The sequence below is a fragment of the Theropithecus gelada genome, chromosome 9, assembly GCF_003255815.1.
Source record: "Theropithecus gelada isolate Dixy chromosome 9, Tgel_1.0, whole genome shotgun sequence".
NCBI lineage: Eukaryota > Metazoa > Chordata > Mammalia > Primates > Cercopithecidae > Theropithecus > Theropithecus gelada.
Window position 1 is genome coordinate 17,485,377 of NC_037677.1, and position 21,835 is coordinate 17,507,211.

At 38.4% G+C, this 21,835-nt stretch overlaps 1 protein-coding gene across 4 annotated transcripts in view; it reads left to right on the forward strand.

Annotated features, from left to right (window-relative positions):
• The window catches only part of EPC1 (enhancer of polycomb homolog 1), a 113,402-nt gene that overhangs the window by 60,091 nt on the left and 31,476 nt on the right, over positions 1 to 21,835 (forward strand). For 3 of the 4 annotated variants that reach the window (XM_025397244.1, XM_025397242.1, XM_025397243.1), the window contains exon 2: positions 14,915 to 15,074. In XM_025397244.1, coding sequence (XP_025253029.1) covers positions 14,915 to 15,074 — 160 coding nt within the window. The remainder of the gene's footprint in view (positions 1 to 14,914; positions 15,075 to 21,835) is intronic. The other variant, XM_025397245.1, reaches the window with a different exon arrangement.

The window sequence follows — 21,835 nt, forward strand, 5'->3', positions numbered from 1 at the left end:
GTTCAAGACCAGCCTGGCCAACATAGTGAAATCCTGTCTCTACTAAAAATTAGCTGGGTTTGGTGGTGCATGCCATAATCCAAGCTACTTGGGAGGCTGAGGCAGGTGAATCACTTGAGCCCAGGAAGCAGAGGTTGCAGTGAGCCAAGATCACACCACTGCACTCCACTGGGCCAACAGAGCAAGGCTCTGTCTCAAAAAACAAAAAGAAAGGTCAAATGACTAAGAAATGTTGAATTCTGTATTATTTATTTGGAAGATCATAATGCATTTTGGCATACATAAAATCTGTAAGGATTCTTCTGTAAAGATGTTGTTCAGCATAGTTTATCCCTGCCTCTACGCATATCCCAAAATTATTTAGTCACAGAACCCCTCACGTAACACTTAATGATATTGCTGGAACTACTTTTCAGAAGACAGTATTCTGAAACTATCTAGTTTAAATAGAGAAATTAAGAAAGGGAATTTAAGAAAGAGACTTTCACTGACTTGTAAAGATTATGCAGTTACTTGGTAACAGTTCTGGAAGCAGTACTTGAATCTTTTGTACAGATTGTACTTTTTTTTAAAAGTCCTTTTGCTTTTAGCTTTATTTAAACAAGAGAAAAAACTATTATTTGGAAGTAATTTTACTTACAGAAAAGTTGCAAGAAAAGGAGTAGTAAGTACATAGAGCATTCTCTACCCTTTACCCAGACACACTTGTTGTTAACACTGCCTCATTTGCTTTATTGTTCTCTTTCTTATATGTACACACATATTTTTTTCCCAAACCATTTAAGTTGCCTGCATTGTGGATCTTTACCCCTAAATAGTTTCATGGATGTTGGCTGGGCATGGTGACTCACGCCTGTAATCCCAGCACTTTGGGCGGCCAAGGTGGGCAGATCACCTGAGGTCAGGAGTTGGAGACCAGCCTGGCCAAAATGGTGAAACTCTGTCTCTACTAAAAATACAAAAAAATTAGCCAGGCATGTTGGCACGCACCTGTAAATCTCAGCTACTCAGGAGGCTGAGGCAGGAGAGTTGCTTGAACCCAGGAGGTGGAGGTTGCTGTGAGCCGAGATCACACCACTGCACTTCCAGCCCAGGTGACAGAGCAAGACTGTCTCAAAGAAAAAAGTATACATCTTTTCATGGATGTTTTCATCTTTTTTGATGTAGACATTTTTGAAGAATATAGTTTTGACTTTTTTAATACAGTGACCCCATTTTAGGTTTGTCTGATGTTTTCTCATACTGAAGTTTTGCATTTCCAGCTGGAATATCACATAAGGGATATTGGGGACCCATGACATCACCTCTGGAGGCACACAGATGCATCTGCACCTCAGTGGTAATGGTAATTTTTACAATCTGGTGAAAGCATGGTCCAATTTCTCCACAGTATAGTTACTATATTTCCCTTCTAACAAATAAGCAATCTGTGGGGAATCTACATCCTTCTTGTTATTTTGTTATCTTCTGCCACTTCCAGTATGTGTGAGGCAGGTTGTTCATGGGTCATGGAATCCCTATCAGGAATTTTTTTTCCAGATTCTGGCTTGCTTAGTTTTCAGTTCAGTTTTCAAGTTTATAAAGATTGCAGTTGAATCTTTATGAAGATAGACATTTTTAAGTCACCTCTTCCTGTTTTTTATGTTACCATAGTATTACATAATCATTGTAGGAGACTTTCCAAAAGCGGGGTAGACATCCTAGTAGAATTGTAAAGAAGGGAGAAGGGTTATGGATGGAGTTAGAGTCAGGGAACAGTACATATAGGTGTTACTAGAAAGTTCTATTAGATGCTCATTCTAGGTGGAGTAGGAAATTCAGGGGAGAAAGTGGTCAGGTGTTGAACTGGAGGAATTATCTAGAGCTAGGTCATGAGGGCCTGTTTGCCAAGGCAAGTTTGAATTTCACCAGGGAGGCAATAAAGAACCAGAGATGAAGTGTGAGAGTGACTTGGTCAAACTCTTAGAAAGACCAGTGGAAAGTAATGTGATACTAGAGATTAGAAGGCTCCTTGCTGCATGAACTGTGGCCGTGGGATGGAGAAGTATTGAGTAATTTCTAGTCATAAAACCAATGAGAAATCTGTGCCTGACTTGGAAATGGGGAAATAAGAAGCAAGAGGGGGCTGGAAACATTGAGGCTTCTGACTTGGGTGACTGCATAGAGGACAGTGCAACTTATTGACATAGGTCAGGAGGAGGAACAGATTTGGAGAGTCATGGAGTGGGGGTGTCGATGTTATGTGAGCGATGTCTGTGGAGCATATAGTAAGGTCTTTATATACATGTCTAGAGTTAAGAATTCTGAGCTAGAAATTAAGATTTAGAGTAATCACCAGCATCCAAATGGTAGTTGAAGCCATGATACTGGGTGAAGTTGCAAGGGCGTGTATATACAAGGGCTAAAGACTAAGCAGTGGGACAGATTTAGTTTGTGTTATTGATTATATAAGCACTTTTAGACATTTAAATTAGTTTATTGCTGCATAGGGCATTTTAGAAAAAAAAAAACTTTTGTATCTGTATTTTACTGCTCTCGGGGCTATTTTGGAAACATAGAAATCATCAGCATAAAGATTACAACAAAAAATAACAGTTTGGGGGGCCTTTTAAAATTTGATTTTGGGGAAATGATTCGATTAGATTGTGGCTTTTCTAAGCGTAGAAGGAGACTCTAATTTTATTCCCTTCACCCTTACATTGTCACACATCACAGTGGGCATGTAGGCTCTTAATATGTACAGCACAAACAGCCTAAGCCTAAAGGGATGCTAGGGGTACAAATAAGGACATGAGAGGACAGACCCAGAATGAAACTTCATGTCTGGGCCACCTGTGATCGTGCCAGTCACTTGACTTTACATCCTGTTAATTTTATAAGGAAAGTAGTAAATTGGCAATGATTCACACTGAAGAGAAATAACAGAACTGGACTATGTTATCTGTAAAGATCTTCCTTTTTGTATTTTATAAATTAATTTGAGTACTGAGCTTTAAGCGAGAGGATAGGTAGAGAGTAATAAACTTGTATCATTTATTTCTTGTGGAAAATAATAGATATTAAATTGCTCTTTTCCTTGCCAGATACTATCTGTCCTTAAACTGTTACCCTAAGTATTTCAGATACAAAAGTAAAATGTATTCGTTTTAATGTTTTCCTTTTTTTTTTTTTTTTTTTTTTTTTTGAGACGTAGTCTCGCTCTGTCACCCAGGCTGGAGTGCAGTGGCACGATCTTGGCTCACTGCAACCTCTGCCTCCCAGGCTCAAGCAATTCTCCTTCCTCAGCCTCCTGAGTAGTTGGGATTACAGCCATGTGCCACCACACCCAGCTAATTTTTTGTATTTTTTGTATTTTTAGTAGAGACAGGGTTTCCCTATGTTGGTCAGGCTGATCTCGAATTCCTGACCTCAAGTGATCCACCCGCCTCAGCCTCCCAAAGTGCTGGGATTACAGGTTTAATTTCTTCTTTGCCTTTATGAAATGTTATCTTTGTTTCTTTCTGAAGTCTATTCCAAATGGTAATAGTTTGTGGACCTTAAATAACTGGTGTGATTCATTGGCTCATTTATTTATTAAATAAGTATTTATTGGATACTTAGATGCTTTAGGCATGATTCTAGAGCTGGGATAAAGCAAAGCAAAAAATCTCCTACCTTCAAGGAACTTATATTCTGGTGAGAAGAAACTGTCAAGTGGTCTATAAAGAAGTGACAAGTGCTAGGGAAAAATAAAGCAGAGTTGGGGAACACAGTGTTCTGGGATTGAGCAAGATTTTACGATGAAGATTTTCAAACATTCAGTAAAAGTTTTCACAATTTACAGTGAGAATTTTCCCATGGTATACCACTAGCTAGATGCTTCCATTATATTTGTTTTATCACCCATGTATCTATCTCTCCATCTTATTTTTTAAAGGCATTTAAAGTAAATTACATAGGAGTGCATGTTTTCCGAAATACTTCAGCGTGCATATCATTCATGAGAGTTCACTATTTGTTTACTGTTTCTTTCATTTGAGATAAAATTGACATGCAGTGAGATTCACAAGTAGTGGATATTGGCTAAATTTTGTCAAATTCATGTATTTACGTAACCCAGCCCCCCATCAAGATAGAGAACATTACCATCATCCCAGAAAACTCTTTCATTCCCCTTCTCGGTCCCTGCCTTCACTTCCCAGAGGGAACTACTGTTATGATTTTTTTATTCCTGTCATAGATTATTTTTGCCGGTTGAGAACTTCATTGATGTACTTTGCATGAAGCTATTTTTACTCTCTATAGTGTTGTTGAGATTTACCCATGTTGTTGCATGTATAAATAGTTTATTCTTTTTTATTGCTGAGTAGTAGTCTGCTGTATGGCTTTACCACAGTTTGTTCATCTGTCCTATTTTGGTGGACATTTGGGTGGCTTCCAGTTTGGGCCCATTATGAATAAAGCTCTTTGAATATTCTTACTCAGGTCTTTCTGTGGACTTGTGTTTTCCTTTCTCTTGAGTAAATTCTTAGGAGTGGACTTGCCGGGCTATGGATTGTGTGTGTTTGGTTTTACAGTTATCTATCAGCCTTTCCTCACTAACCGCGTATGAGAGTTCCAGTTATTCTTTATCCTCATCATCATGTGATGTTGTTAGTTTTTCCATTTTAGCCATTCTGCTGGGCATATAGAGGAATAACTGGTAAGGAATGATCTGATCAATCTGGGAAGATGACTTTTAAACAAAAATGTAAAGAAGGTGAGGGAGCAAGCTGATTCTTATAAGACTGACAAACAGCAAGGAATCCAGTATGACTAGAGCAGGGTGGGTGAAAAGGGGAATAGTAAACACCAGAGAAGTAACAAGGAAAGGGGAGTACAAATCATGTTGGACCTTGGAAGCAATTTTAAGGACTTTGTGATTTATTCTGGGTGAGATGGGAAATAAGTGTAAGATTTTGAATGGAAGAATGAGATGACCTGACTTGTATATTAACAGGATTGCTCTCACTATTCCGTGAAAAATAGATTAAGGTGCAGGCAGGGAACCAGTTAGAGGCGATTGTAACGAGTCAGGGAAGAGTTGGGTGTTTGGATTTAGAAAAACTGGGTGGTATTTGCTGGAGCAGTGTTCCTCCATAGAGTTGTTTGGGTTCTTAGAAATGTCTTTTGAAAGTAGGAGAGAAAATAATTCAGCTCAGGCCTTTTGTTCAACTAGCAATGGAGTCTCCCTCTACATGCATAAATATTCGGGGATTTAAACTTCTTAAGTAGCTTCTTACAGAATTAATCATCACTTATTTACACATACGGAATTTTGTATATTATTGCTTTTAATAAGCTGTTTTTAATTCAGTAACCAAAAAGCTCTAAATGTGGCCTTAATTGTTATGGCTAAGTGGTATGTTCATTATTTGCTTAAATAAAAATGTAATGAATAAATGAATATAATTTAATCTTTGTTTAGGAATCTGCATAACATAACCTTGAATAGCTTTTTTTAGTTTGGTAATGTTTATTATAATTTATTATAGAACAAGTAGAAATGTCTTTTTTCATGCGTTTTATTTAGGTTGATCCTTTTCATCTTTCAGCAATGATACTTTATAAAATACCGAGTGCCCACAGTAAGCTAAAATATTATACTAGGCAATGAGTACATTACAAAGACAATATTATTTACTCCTCAACATTAAAAGATTTACAGCCCCCAAATAGTACATGAGAATACATCTTTTGAAGGAAAAGATGCAAAGGCAAGTTAGACATGGTCTCTACTCTTAAAGAGCTCACATTTTGGAGATCAGTATGTAAACAGAAATAGTGACAGCACAGTGCCTCTAAGTATAAAATGTAGTATTGCAGAATCACAAATGAGAGAGAAATTTTTCCTAGGAGAGGTAGAGAAAAGATCAGTTTGAACCAGACTTTGAAGATCAAGTGGGAATTTCCCATGGTGAGGTGAGAGCATGAGGAATGGCGATAGCAGCAGAGATACCCACCCATGTGAACAAAGGAACAGAGCAGATGTTTATGACACATTATAGCAAAACCTATGCCTCCAGATAGGCTTTATCTACAGACAGCTAATGTCACTCTTATTTAATAAAAAATATTTCTGGCTTCTTAATATTAATGATATGCCCTGTTTAGAGCAGGCTTACCCTTTTGTGTTAGCTACTCATGCGTTTAACAGAGACTGTAGAAAGCCACTTGAAAAGGCAATGTTTTTCATGGTGTAAGCAAAAGTAATGAAGAGGGAGCATTTCTTGCTGGAGAGAAGAGAGGGAGATGGGTAAGGAAAACATATTTTGTAAATAATAAAAATACATAGCAGGGTGACTTGCTGGACTTGGAGTCAGATGTTGAAGCTAAAATTCACACTTGGGTCTCTAAAGCCTGTGCTCTTCTATTGCAGTAGGCAGGCTGAAGTAACAAAAGTGAATACTTTCAGAGCTGGGTGCCGTGATAGCAAAGCTCATGACATGAAAGTATGCCTCTGAATTTTCTAAAGATTGTTTTTTATTGTTTTCTCATCCTCTTTTTATTGTTCATATTGCTATGTATAGAAAACTTATCTATGATTACTTTCAGCCCAAGAGGCTTTTAAGCTATGCTTAATTATAAGCTATGGTTCATCTGATTCCAATTCCATTTTTGTAAGATTGCATATTAAATATTTCTTTAAATTATTTAACTTTATTTCCTTTGTTCACTTTAAAATCAGGCTGATTTGAGAGTTTATGCCTCTGTACAATGAAAAATTGGAATTGATCTTGGTGTTACATCAGTTAACAGTGAAATCACAGCTGAACCTAATTATCGTAAATATTTTATAATTAAAGAAATTTTACCCATCAAACATGTTATAAATAGTAAGTGGTCTTCAAACATAGCTATTCCCTCTATTCCCTCTTTTTTTTTTGAGACAGAGTCTTGCTGTGTCGCCTAGGCTAGAGTGCAGTGGCACGATTTTGGCTCACTGCAGCCTCGGTCTCCTGGGTTCAAGCGATTCTCCTGCCTCAGCCTTCATAGTAGCTGAGATTACAGGCACCCGCCACCATGCCCAGCTAATTTTTGTATTTTTAGTAGAGGCGGGGTGTCACCACATTGGCCAGGCTGGTCTCAAACTCCTAACCTCAGGTGACTCTCCTGCCTCAGCCTCCCAAAATGCTGGGATTACAGGCATGAGCCACCACGCCCAGCCTACTCCCTCTTCTTAAAACAATGTTTCACTTAACTCCTGTTCCTGCAAATATTAGCTTAAATGTCACTTTCTCCACTGGTAAAGCGATAGTCTCAGAAATGTTTCCTGTTTATATTTCTCTAAACATATTGTACTTTTCCTTCATAGTACTTTACTACACTGTACAATTTTTAGATTTCATTAGTATCTGTCCTTCCTGTTAGAGTGTAACCTCTGCAATGTCATGTAGAGCATGTCTCTCTTATTTGCCATTATGTCCCAGTGCCAGGCACATAATGGTTAGCACTCAGTAAATTTAGACTAAGTTAATTAATGAACAGAATTAAGTCTGGATGTTCTGCCCTGTATCTCTGGTTTTTGTTTTATACCAGCATTTCCCAAACTGCATTTCAAAAGTTTTCTATCAACTATTAGTGGATAATTTCTGAAAAAAATGATTCCCTTGTCATTGGTTTGGAATGGCTGTATCCTCCTTTATTAAGAACTACAGTTTACGTTACCATGCTGAACGCTCTCAGAAGTCCTTAAAAAAAAAACAACTAAGTTTCAAACCCAGCCTTCTCTACACTTAAATTATCAAACTTCTCATTAGACTACCTATTAATAATTTGAAATTAGTACTTCAGTGAAACAGCTTGGAATATCATTGTAATTTGTACTTGCATAATCTCAGATATTTAGTCAAGGCATTAAATAAATATCTGTTGAATGAAATACAGAACTCATTTCCTAATTTATTTTGTTTCTTGTCTTTATCGTTTTGCATCTTCTTCCTACTGAAACCAAAAAAAAAAAAAATCCCATTTTCACTTATTTAATGTTATTTTGTGGAAATAGGTGTATATAGCTTTGGGTTTTAAAAATATTTTTTAAAACTGTATGTGTGTGTGTGTGTGTGTGTGTGTGTGCGCGCGCACATGTAATCATTTAAGCACTCCGCTTTGTTCTAAACACTGTTTTAGGGTGGTGATAACAGCAGTGGACAAAATACACAAATCCCTTCCTTATGTTGCTTAGATTGCGGGTGGAGGTGGAGGGAGAGGTGGTTAATGGTAGTAAACAAACCAATTATATGGCATTATCAGAGGATGGCACATGCTATGAAAAAATCACGGTAGGGAATAAAGGAATATAGGGATGATTGAGATATATATCTATATTTTAGATTGTTTTCTATATAGATAGTTGTGTCTTTTTCCTTAAAAACTGTTTAAATATCTTGAACATAGAATTTTCAGGTATCTCTTTAATTGATGGTTTGTGCATCTCATTAAATGTCATTCAGAACTATTTAAGGGCTACATATAAAAGTATGGTCTATTTACTACATAGCAGCCAAGGTGCTCTTGTAAAACCCTGCAGCCACTATTGCTCTTAGAAAAAGGACAAATCCTTGATGTGACCCCTAAGACTCTGCATGATCTGCTTGACTCCTTGTACATAAGACTGTCGCTCACCACCTCACTCACTATGCTTCAGCCTCACTGGCCTTCTCTGTTTGGTCTCCTTGTCTTAGGCTCCTGGTGTACACAGTAATCCCCCCTCATCCATGGTTTTGCTTTCTGCAGGTTCAGTCACCTACAGTCAACTGCAGTCTGAAAATATTAAATGAAAAATTCCAGAAATGATTTTTAAGTTAAAATGAGTTTTTAAAAACTTTTTAAATTAGTTTTCAGTAGTAGCCTAACACTACATCACAGTGCCTACCTTACTCACCTCACTTCATCACATCATGGAGGCATTTTATCATCTCACATCACAAGAAGAAGGGTGAATGCAGTTTATTTTGAGAGACTACGTTCACATAACCTATCACAGTATATTGTTATATTTGTTCTATTATTGTTACTTGTTGTGCCTAGTTCATAAATTAAGCTTTGTCATAGGTGTGTACGTCTAGGAAAAATATAGCATACATAGGGTTTAATAGTGGTTTCAGCCATCCACTGAGATTGTCCTGAACTTTAACCCCTGTGGATAAGGGAGAACTGCCGTACTTGGGGAGGGAGTAAATATGAATAGTAGAAGGTAATGATTATTTCAGCTGTTGAGGAAGGAAGGTTTTTGTTTTTTAAGCCTTAGAAGAACCTAACCATATTTGCTTTACATTATATACATCCCTGACCCGTAGTGCCCTCATCTTTATCCAACCTTTCATTATAAAAATTTTCAAATTTATAGGAAAGTTGAAATAGTAGTAGGGTAACCATCTGTATACCTTCAACCCAGATTCTACAATATTTGTAGTATTTTTTCTTGTTCTTTTTTTTTATTTTTTTATTTTTTGAGACGGAGTCTCGCTCTGTCGCCCAGGCTAGAGTGCAGTGGCACAATCTTGGCTAACTGCAAGCTCCGCCTCCCGCGTTCACGCCATTCTGCTGCCTTAGCCTCCCTGGTAGCTGGGACTACAGGCGCCCGCCACCATACCCAGCTAATTTTTTTTGTATTTTTAGTAGAGACAGGGTTTCACTGTGTTAGCCAGGATGGTCTCGATCTCCTGACCTCGTGATCTGCCCGCCTTGACCTCCCAAAGTGCTGGGACCACAGGCATGAGCCACCGTGCCTGGCTGGTTTTTTCTTATTCTTTAAATCCCGTTTTCTGAACCATTTGAAAGTATGTTGCACACATCATGACACTTCACCCCTAAATGCCATTTATAAAATGGAGATTGTTTTATTCACTGTTAAAGATAGGAGGTAATTGTGTGAAATTTTTATTTATTTATTTATTTTTCTGAGACAGAGTTTTGCTCTTTTGCCCAGGTTGGAGTGCAGTGGTGTGGTCTCTGCGTACTGCAACCTCTGTCTCCCAGGTTCAAATGATTCTCCTGCCTCAGCCTCCCGAGTAGCTGGGACTACAGGTGCCTGCCACCACACCTGGCTAATTTTTGTATTTTTATTAGAGACAGGGTTTTACTATGTTGACCAGGCTGGTCTTGAACTCCTGACCTCAGGTGATCCACCCACCTCGGCCTCCCAAAGTGCTGAGATTACAGACATGAACCACCACGCCCGGCCTATGTGAAATATTTTATACAAGAAAACTACAAATAAGAGTTTTTAAAGCAGTGAGTAATCACTATAATATTGATACACAAAATTTTGGTTTCACAGTTATGAAAAATGGATATAACATAAAGGAAGTTTTTTCTACAGATCACTGTTCATATAAGAGGATATAAATGGTTACTAAGTGTATGAAGAACTTCAGCTTCTCTAATAGTGAAAGATATAGACTAACTACCATGCATTCGGTACTAGTACATCTTGGGCATGTTGACCACAATCCCACATGGTAGGTATGTAATACACATATGCAAATAATAAAACTCTTGCTGGAAAAGAAGAAATAATTTATCCCAAGTCCCAAAGTCATAGAGTTAGTAAACTGTGGAGCCGACATTCAAATACCAGGGAACTCTTGATTACAAAATCCATGTTCTTTATTTTAATTTTTCTTTTTTTCTTTTTTTGAGACAGTATCTCACTCTGTCACCCAGGCTAGAGTGCAGTGACGCAATCTCAGCTCACTACAACCTCTGTCTCCTGGGTTCAAGCGATTCTCTTGCCTCAGCCTCCTGAGTAGCTGAAACTACAGGTGTGCACCACGATACCTGGCTAATTTTTGTATTTTTAGTAGAGACGGGGTTTCACCGTGTTGACCAGGTTGGTCTTGAACTCCTGACCTCAACCCATATGACCTCCTTGGCTTCCCAAAGTGCTGGGATTACAGGTGTCAGCCACCACACCTGGCCAAAGCCCATGTTCTTAACCACTATACTGTATTGCTTGTAAAAATCAGAACTCCTTAGGGGTCATGTTTTATACCTAAAGAATTAAATTTATTATGGTTTACTTGAAACAAATAAATGAGAAACCTGATAAGAAAAAGTATGAGTGGGAAATTACCATACTGGATAATAAAATGCAGTATGAGGCTACCTTGTTCTATTTATTTATTTTTTTGTTGTTGTTGGCTTTTTTTTTTTTTTTTCCCCAGAGACAGGATGTCGCTATGTTGCCCAGACTGGTCTTGAACTCCTGGGCTCAAGTGATCCACCTGCCTCGGCCTCCCAAAGTGCTGGGATTACAGGCGTGAGCCACCGTGCCCAGCCCAAGGCTACATTGTTTAAAATACATTAAATACTGGCATAGGAGAGAGTTGAGTAGAATGGGAAAAGAAAAGAAAAAAAAGCTTGAAAATACTCCCTGTTGCAAGTGAAATGTGTTTTATAATATAGAGAATTTTTTAAATTTTTTATTGTGGGTGCATAATAGGTATAGATATTTAAGGAGTACATGTGATGTTTTGATAGGGGCACACAATGTGTAATAATCACATCAGGGTTATTGGGATGTACAACACTTCAGCATTTATCATTTCTTTGTTTTAGGAACTTTCCAATTCTACTCTTAGTTATTTTAAAATAATGTAATAAATTATTGTCGGTTGTCATCATGCTGCTGTGCTATCAAATACTATTCAAATTTTATTCATTCTATCTCACTATATTTTTCTACCCATTAACCATCCCCACTTTTTCTGCCCCTCCCTAGTACCTTTCTATTGTTTTAATGAACAATTGAGTTCAATTGTGTTAATTTTTAGCTCCCACACAATGAGCGAGAACGTGCAAAATTTTTCTTTCTGTGCCTTATTTCACTTAACATAATGTCCTCCAGTTCCATCCATGTTGTTGCAAATGATAGGTGTTTTCATTCTGTTTTATGGCTGAATAATATTCCATTGTGTGTAGTTCCACATTTCATTTATCCGTTTATCTGTTGATAGACATTTAGGTTGATTCCAAATCTTGGCTATTGTGAAAAGTACTGCAGTAAAAATGAGAGTGCAGATACCTCTTTGATATACTGATTTTCATTCTTTCGGGTATATATCTAGCAGTGAGATTGCTGAATTGTATGGTAGTTCTATTTTTTAGATCCTTGAGTGACTTCCATTCTGTTTTCCATAGTGGCTGTACTAATTTACATTCTCACCAACACTGTGAGGATTCCTAATGGAATGTTTTTAAGATTAAGGAGAATAGATTATTTTATGCATGACATTAGGACAGATGGCTCACTATTTGGGGGAAAAAGGTAGATCTTTGTTTCTCCTTATAGAAAAATTACAGATGTAAAAATAAACTATTAAAAGGGGTAAAAACCTGATGAGGGTGAATTTGTTTCATAATCTTGAGGTGGGAGGATGTGGTAGTATGTGAAGTATTCATTTTCTGACCAACTAATAATCTCAGACATTGGCGTATTCATTTTTTTTTTTTTTTTTTTGAGACGGAGTGTTGCTCAGATACCCAGGCTGGAGTGCAGTGATGCAGTCTCGGTTCACTGAAACCTCCGCCTCCCAGATGCAAGCGATTCTCCTGCTTTGGCCTCTTGGGTAGCTGAGATTATAGGCCCACACCATCACACCCGGCTAATTTTTGTATTTTTGTATTTTTAGTAGAGATGGGGTTTCACCATGTTGGCCAGGCTGGTCTCAAACTCCTGGGCTCAAGTGAGTTTAAGCCTCCCAAAAGTGCTGAGATTACAGGCATGAGCCACCTCATCCAGCCGGCATTGGCACATTCTGTTCTCAACTACAACTACCCTCTTATTTGGACTAGGTGCCAGATATCAGAACTAGTTAAACAAAATAAACGAATGCTTGAATGCTATGTTCTAAAGGCATCACCAGGAGTAAGACAGATTTGCAAAAGTCCAAAAGGTAAAACATCTAACTTATATGTTCACTTACACATAGAAATTAAGGGTTAAGAGATTAAGGGTTGTGATCTGGGAACAAAAAGCAAACTATGAATCACATGTCTTGCTTCCCTACTCTCTCCTTGAGTTTGGTGTGTGTGTGCTAAGAATATTTCTCTTGACATTTGAGGATATCTGAGAGTTCAAGAGTATGCGTGTAACTGACTTATACTGGGGTTGGCAAAAATGCCCTCTGTCAGTGGGCCAGTAAATATGCCAGTAGACTACCAAAGTAGAAGAAGATAGAATTAGCTGTTTAGTAACACTGTTCTCCCCACCCTACATACACACATACAGACCTAGTTTCTACCAGCTCCCAGGAGTCATTAGGCATCATGAGGGTTTAGAATCAAAAATCAAATTGAATATGAATAAGAAAAACCCAACACTTTTGAAAATGAGCAAAGAAGAGCAATATTTGAAAGAAAAGAATCTTCACTATCATTTGTAAAGAAATTAACCTAAAGTAACGAGATGGGCAAAAAGTTTTAAACTCAGAAGGAATATTGAGAAATAGTTACTTAAGGAACGAAGAATATGTGTTGTTACAACCTTAGATATACCCTTTGAGCATTTCCATTCGTACTTGTCCTACAGATGCTTTCACAAGTCCACAAAGATATCTTGTACATAATAATACATGAGTGGTTCTTTGTAGCACTTAGGAGATGGTAGGCATTTAGTTTGTTGCCAGAGTTTTTTTCCTACCAATTTGTATCTGGTTAAATAAATTTGGTTAAGTCCATATAGTGGAATATAATGCAGCTATTATAAGGAATGTAGTAGAAGTATTGGTATGGAAAGATCTCCAGGTTATATCAAGTAAACCAAAGCTATGGATAAAGTTCTATATTGTGTATATCTTATATCTATTTATATAGGAATATATATATTCCTTTACATATTTAAATATGCACACATTTGTGTATACATTAAAATACTGGGAAGAATATATGCATTCTTAATGGGCTACCTATGAAGACTGGAACTTTCCATACTATTAGAATGTTTTTTATCCATGAACTTGTGTGTGTGTGTGTGTGTTTGAATTTAATAAGGTATATACCAAAATTCAGTGTTGACAGTCCTGGATGAGACTAATACCTTTATATGGCAGTTGGTAGTATCACAAACTAGGAAAAGCTTTCTGTGTGATGGCTAAACCAAAACTTATTTTGAGCACCTGTTATGTGCCAGGCATTATACTAAACATTTTACTCACATTTATCTTACTTAAATCTCCAACTCTATACAGTAGATTCTTTTTTTCTCTTACTGGAGGAAATAGATTTAGAAGACTGATTTCTTGCCGGGAGTCACAAACTGTTTCAGTATCGGAGTTGGATTCTAATCCAGTCAGCCCGAGTCCAGAGAATGTGCTTTCTGCCCCTACACATACTCTGCAGCAGCTCAGAAAGAGTGTATGAAAGGTTGTCATTTCAGACAAAAGACCAGGATTTGAGTCTGTCAGTTTCAACTCAAAATGGAGATAACCTCTGCCCTTCTTTGAAGAAATCATATTTAGTTGATTTGTATTCAAATACCTTCTACATTCATGATGTATTATATGAATAAGAGATTTGGATCAATAAAATATTTTTAACCATAGCCCACTTTCTTTATATAACAAGTTCAAATGTTTTAACTCCTCCACATCTCATCTGTAAAATGCAAGCTTTGTTTTTGTCAACTGTTTTGTATCTCTTTATATAACTCTCAGTTTTGGCAATTCATTTTGCTATATTGAGGAAATATTCAGTGTTTCTGACACTTTTTTTCATTTCTACCTAAACTGATTTTATCACTAGTTGTATCGTGTTAACAACATGCTTTTAAGACCTACTAGTAGAATCTCTCTATTTTAAAAACAAATGAGCAAAAGAAAACTTTGTAGGTCTAGGTCATCTGTTTGCTACTTTTTAAAAATACACGAGCTTACCTGTTTTTTCTTCTTTTTAGGAACATCATCTTCAGCGGGCTATTTCAGCACAGCAGGTGTATGGCGAGAAGAGGGATAATATGGTTATACCAGTCCCAGAGGCAGAAAGTAATATTGCTTACTATGAGTCTATATATCCTGGGGAATTTAAGATGCCAAAGCAGCTCATTCACATACAGCGTAAGTAATGATTCTCTTAATGATTGTATTTTCTTTATCTCTCTTATTATGTGTAAGTTGACAGATTTTTATCTCTTCAGGAACATTTTTCTTATTTGTTTCATTGACCAGTATCAGCTTAAGAGTTATTAGAGTGCATTTTCAACTTGTAAAATGGTATTTGAGATATCTGACAAGAAAAGATAGCATTTATTATTCTACATTTTTTGTTTCATCCCAGCATACAATCTTACGCTGCTTCAGTCAAGTAGGATGGGGGGGGGGGAACAAAACTCAGATATAGAAATAGTTTTCTTGCTGTTCAGAATTAATAATATTAATAGTCTTAAAGAACTTCCTGCCGGGCGCGGTGGCTCAAGCCTGTAATCCCAGCACTTTGGGAGGCCGAGGCGGGCGGATCACGAGGTCAGGAGATCGAGACCATCCTGGCTAACACGGTGAAACCCCATGGTGAAACCCCATCTCTACTAAAAATACAAAAAACTAGCCGGGCAAGGTGGCGGGCGCCTGTAGTCCCAGCTACTCGGGAGGCTGAGGCAGGAGAATGGCGTAAACCCGGGAGACGGAGCTTGCAGTGAGCCGAGATTGCGCCACTGCACTCCAGCCTGGGTGACGGAGCAACACTCCGTCTCAAAAAAAAAAAAAAAAAAAGGGACTTCCTGATGTAAGTGTGAAAGTCAGCAGACTTTTTCTGTACAGGGTCAGATTGTAACTACTGTAGGCTTTGTGGGTCATTCAGTCTGTCACAACTATTCAGTTCTGCTGTTGCAGTGTAAAATCAGCTAAAGAGAATACAAAAATGAATGAACATGGCTGTGTTGCAATAAAACTTTACTGATAAAAACAGATTGGCCCATGGGCCATAGCTTGCCTGCCAAACCCAGATCTGTTTTTTCTAGTAGAGTGATGCTAATTTTTAAAATTTCGTGGTCTGATTGGGAACTTATTTCACTTAATAGTGATAAGTTCTTTATAAGAAATGATCGTTTGTGTGTGACATTTGGTGATGAATAGCTGTGAGAGCTTTTACTCAATCTCCAATTAATTAACAACTTAAAAACAAATAATTGAAAGGTTGGTAAGATAAAATTCCTGCAGCTTTCGTTGTCTTGTTAATCTTTATGATCAAGAGGTTTTTTTTTTTTTTTTCTTGTTTTTAAGATGGAGTTTCACTCTTGTTGCCTGGGCTAGAGTGCAATGGCACGATCTCAGCTCACTGCAACCTCTGCCTCCTGGGTTCAAGGGATTCTCCTGCCTCAGTCTCCTGAGTAGTTGGGATTACAGGCACGTGCCACCACGCCCAGCTAATTTTGTATTTTTAGTAGAGACAGGGTTTCTGCATGTTGGTCAGGCTGCTCTCCAACTCAGGTGATCTGCCCGTCTCGGCCTCCCAAAGTGCTGGGATTACAGTCATGAGCCACCGTGCCTGGCCTGATCAAGAGGTTTCTCTAGGGGACCATCTAAATGTTTTTTTTAAGGACAATATAAACCTATGTTGTTTTTATTGTTCCTTGCAAGCACCTTGAGAAACCAATTTTAACTAGTTTACTTGTGCAGTCACATGTTTTGTTAAATTTAGGAGACAGACACAGACATTATAAACAAATGTGATAGATATTAGAACCTAAAAAGTTGTTTTCCAGAAAATCATGTCAAGGTGGATTTGAAAGCTAAGGATCTGATCTTCCCCATGTATGTTAACTGGAACCAAATCATTCTGTTCTGCTGCCACAACCTATGTTATCTTATAAATGCATGCTTTTAGCTTAAAGCAAGGTTGAGTAAACTAAGATAAAATTATACTAATTTACATTATCATTATGAGAAAAAAATTAATACCTGTCTTAAAGATGGCTTACTTATTGATGATCAAAATCTATAAAATACATTTGACTGATAACTAGTGAATTATATGTGGTCAGTAAAGTCAAAAGGTACTATATTGAGAAAGGAATTGACTCCTGACATTATAATCAAATATTAATAAATGACAGCAGAATTGTAGCTTATTTGGGAGGAAATTTTTTATCAGTACAAATTTGAGGTAACTTGTCTTTGGAAAGATGTATACTTTGGAATATTAGTAAAGATAATGCTGCTAAATTTGTGTTAGCTGCCCTGTATCTATGGGAGGTTGCAAAGAAATGTACAGAGAAGTCTCCTGCACAGTTCCTCTAGCCTCATCCAGTATTAACCTCATGCACAACTATTGTACAGTATCAAAACCAAGAAATTAAAATTGGTACAATCTAGAGTTTACGCAGATTTCACCAGTTAGACATGCACCACATATGTGTGTGTGCATGTTTGTAGTTGTGTATAATTTTATCATGCATAGCCCTGCATAACCACCACCACTATCAAGACACTCACCTGCACCATCACCAGCAGATTCCCTCTTGTTAGTTTTTTGTTTTGTTTTGTTTTGTTTTGAGACGGAGTCTCGCTCTGCTACCCAGGCTGGAGTGCAGTGGCGCGATCTCGGCTCACTGCAAGCTCCACCTCCTGGGTTCATGCCATTCTCCTGCCTCAGCCTCCCGAATAGCTGGGACTACAGACACCTGCCACCACGCCTGGCTAATTTTTGTGTATTTTTAGTAGAAACAGGGTTTCATCGTGTTAGCCAGGATGGTCTCAATCTCCTGACCTTGTGATCCGCCCACCTAGGCCTCCCAAAGTGCTAGGATTACATGCGTGAGCCACTGCGCCCAGCCTTGTTATTTATTTATAACCGTATCTCTTCCTCTTCCCATCCCCTGACCATCACTCATCTATTATCCATCTGTATAATGATGTTCACGGATGTTACATAAATGGAATCATGCAGTATGTATCCTTTTGAGGTTGGCTTTTTTTTCACTCAGTATCTCTGAGGTTCATTCAGTTGTTCGATATATAAATAGTTCATTCCTTCTTATTGCTGAGCAGTATTCCATGATATGTATCCATCACGGTCTGTTTAATCATTCACTTACTGAAGAACATTTGGGTAGTTACCTGTTTTTGATTGTTACAAATAGAGCTGCTATGAACATTCATGTACAAGTTTTTGTGAGAACATGAGTTGTTTGTTGTTTGTTTGTTTGTTGAGACAGAGTCTCACTCTGTCGGCCAGGCGGGAGTGCAGTGGTACAGTCCCAGCTCACTGCAACCTGCACCTCCTGGTTCAAGCGATTCTCATGCCTCACCCTCCCGAGTGGCTGGGATTACAGGTGTGGCTAATTTTGTACTTTTAGTAGAAATAGGGTTTCACCATATTGGCCAGGCTGGTCTCGAATTTGTGTCTTCAAGTTATCCACCCTCCTTGGGCTCCCAAAGTACTAGGATTGTGGACATGAGCCACTGCACCCAGCCAGAACATGAGTTTTTCTTCCTCTGGGGTATATATTCATGAGTGTAGTTGCAGGGTTCATCTATTTTTAGTTTGGAAGGGAACTGCCACCCTGTTTCCTGGAGTAGATGTACCATTTTATATTATCACCAGGTGTATATTACCCAGTTTCTCCATCTCTCTCCAGCACTGGGGTTGGCACTATTTTTCATCCTAGCCTATTCTAATAGGTGTGTAGTAATATCTCATTGTACTTTTCATTTACATTTTCCTAAATGGCCAAAGTGAAACATCTTTTCATGTGTTTATTTGCCAGTCTGTACATCCTCTTTGGTGAAATTATCTGCATGTCGTTTGCGCACCCCCCACCCCCAGCCCTTTTTTCTTTTTTCTTTTTTCTTTTTTTTTTTTTTTGAGGCGGAGTCTCACTCTGTTGCCCAGACTGGAGTGCAGTAGTACAATCTCAGCTCACAGCAACCTCTGCTTCCTAGATTCAAGCAATTCTGCCTCAGCCTCCTGAGTAGTTAGGAGTACTGGCACGTGCCACCATGCCCAGATGATTTTTGTTTTGTTTTGTTTTAGTAGATATGGGGTCTGCCCATGTTGGCCAGACTGGTCTCAAACTCCTGACCTCAGATGATCCACCAACCTCGGCCTCCCAAAGTGCTGGGATAATAGGCATGAGCCACCACGCCCAGCCTCTTTTGCTTACTTTCTATGGGATGGGTGTCTTAATGTTGTGTTTGAGGTGTTTTTAAAAAGATAACATTCTAGACACAATGTCTTTGTCAGATATATGACTTGGAAACATTTTCTACCATTTCTTAATATGTCTTTTAATGTTGAGTTTGAGGTGTTTTAAAAAATAATATTCTAGACACAGTGTCTTTGTCAGATATATGACTTGGAAATTTTTTCTTTTTTCTTTTTTTTTTTTTTTTTTTTTATTTGAGATGAAATCTGTTGCCCAGGCTGGAGTGCAGTGGTGCGATCTCAGCTCACTGTAAGCTCCACCTCCCGGGTTCACGCCATTCTCCTGCCTCAGCCTTCCAAGTAGCTGGGACTACAGGCGCATGCCACCATGCCCGGCTAGTTTTTTGTATTTTCAGTAGAGACGGGGTTTCACCGTGTGAGCCAGGATGGTCTCAATCTTCTGACCTTGTGATCCGCCCGCCTCAGCCTCCCAAAGTGCTGGGATTACAGGTGTGAGCCACCACCGTGCCTGGCTGCAAAAAATTTTCTACCATTTCTTAATATGTCTTTTCATCTTTTTTTTTTTTTTAAATAGACTTTGATGGGACAAAAGTTTTTCATTTGGATGAGATCCAGTTTCTTAATTTTCCTCTTAATGGATCCTGCTTTTGGTGTCAAGTCTAAGGGCTCTTTGCCTTTCCTATGTTCTCTTCTAAATTTTGCCATTTTACATTTAAGTCTGTGGTCCATTTTGAGTTAATTTTTGAATAAAGCAAGAGGTTTAGATCAAAGCTCATTTTTTTGCCTCTTGATGTCCAGTTGTTTCAGCGTCATTTATTTAAAAAACTTTCCCTCCTCTATTGAATTGCTTTTGCTTCCTGGTCAAAAATTAACTGGACATCGTTGTGTGGATCTATTCCTAGATTCTCAGTTCTATTGATTTCTGTGTTTATCCCAAGACAATATTGCTGTCTTGAGTACTGCAACTCTATAGTAATTTTTAACATCAGGGAGAATGATTCCTCTTGTATTATCTTTCTTTTTCAAGATTGTTTTGGTTTTTTTTTTTTTTTTTGAGAGGGAGTCTCGCTCTGTCGCCCAGGCTGGGATGCAGTGGCCGGATCTCAGCTCACTGCAAGCTCCGCCTCCCGGGTTTACGCCATTCTCCTGCCTCAGCCTCCCGAGTAGCTGGGACTACAGGCGCCCGCCACCTCGCCCGGCTAGTTATTTTTTGTATTTTTTAGTAGAGATGGGGTTTCACCTTGTTAGCCAGGATGGTCTCGATCTCCTGACCTCGTGATCCGCCCGTCTCGGCCTCCCAAAGTGCTGGGATTACAGGCTTGAGCCACCGCGCCCGGCCTGATTTGGTATTTTAAGGTCTCTCCTTCACATATAAATTTTAGAATAAACTTCTCTATGTCTACAAAGAAACTTGCTGATATTTTTATGGGAATTGCCTTAAATCTATAAGTCAATTTAGAGAGAACTGACATCTTTTCTATGTGAATCTTCCAGGTCATGAACACAATGTTTGACACTCAGAGTATTCAGGTCTTTTTTTTATCTCTTTCATTGATACTTTATAACTTTCATTATACAGATCCTGCACATTTTATTAGATTTATACCTGACTCTCCTCTTAATACTCAAAGGAAGCCTTTTTTAAAAGGGCAGTCAATGTGTATATTTTTATATGCAGTTGTGTATATGGGTGGGGGGGTAGGTAGGTAGGTAGGTAGATAGATAAATGTACTTCTAATTCTTTCCTCTGTAAGGGCCAAGAAGCAAAAATAAGCAAACATAGCACCTATTCTCTAATTTATTCCCCACTAAACAGCCCAGGAAGCCTTGGAGAAATGGCTGAGGCAGGGTAGGCACAAGATGACCCTGTAACATCTTGTTATACTGGATATTAAGCTTTCAAAAAAATGATGATATTGTGTCATGAAGACACAGGGGTTTCTGCTGGCTAATTCTGGGACAGTTCGAGCAACAGTGTAAGTACAATAATTATAAACCAGTGAAAAAGTAAGAATTGGTGGGGCGTGGTGGCTCATGCTTGTAATCCCAGTACTTTGGGAGACTGAGGCGGGCAGATCACCTGAGGTCGGGAGTTCGAGACCAGCCTGGCCAACATGGTGAAACGCTATCTCTACTAAAAATACAAAAATTAGCCAGGCATGGTGGCGTGGGCCTGTAATCCCAGCTACTCGGGTGGCTGAGGCAGGAGAATCGCTTGAACATGGGAGGCAGAGGTTGCAGTGAGCCAAGATCGCACCACTGCACTCCAGCCTGGGTGACAGAGCAAGACTCCCATCTCAGGAAAAAAAAAAGAGTTGAATTGATACAATATAGAAAGAATGCTAGGTTAGAAAATCATTTTTTCAATTATCATAAATCAGGGTTGGATCAGACTAGAATCACCAGTGTGTGCTCAACAAAAGAGGAAATTTTGATGAGGAGATTTGCATGGCTTTAAGCCCTCCCCACCAACCACTCATTAATTACAAGGAAGAAAAAAAAATTGGGCAACATCTTGACTGGTGATCAAAATTGTCGTTACTTATGAGGAACAGATGAACATTGTGTGGCTCTAGATGTGGATATTCTGAGAAGGACTTAAAAAGTTTATTTTACAATAACCTAGCCAAGAATGTGTAATCTTATCACAAAATGGAGAAAAAATAAATCAGAAAAACACAGAGTGAGGAATGTGCTAATAATAATAATAATAATA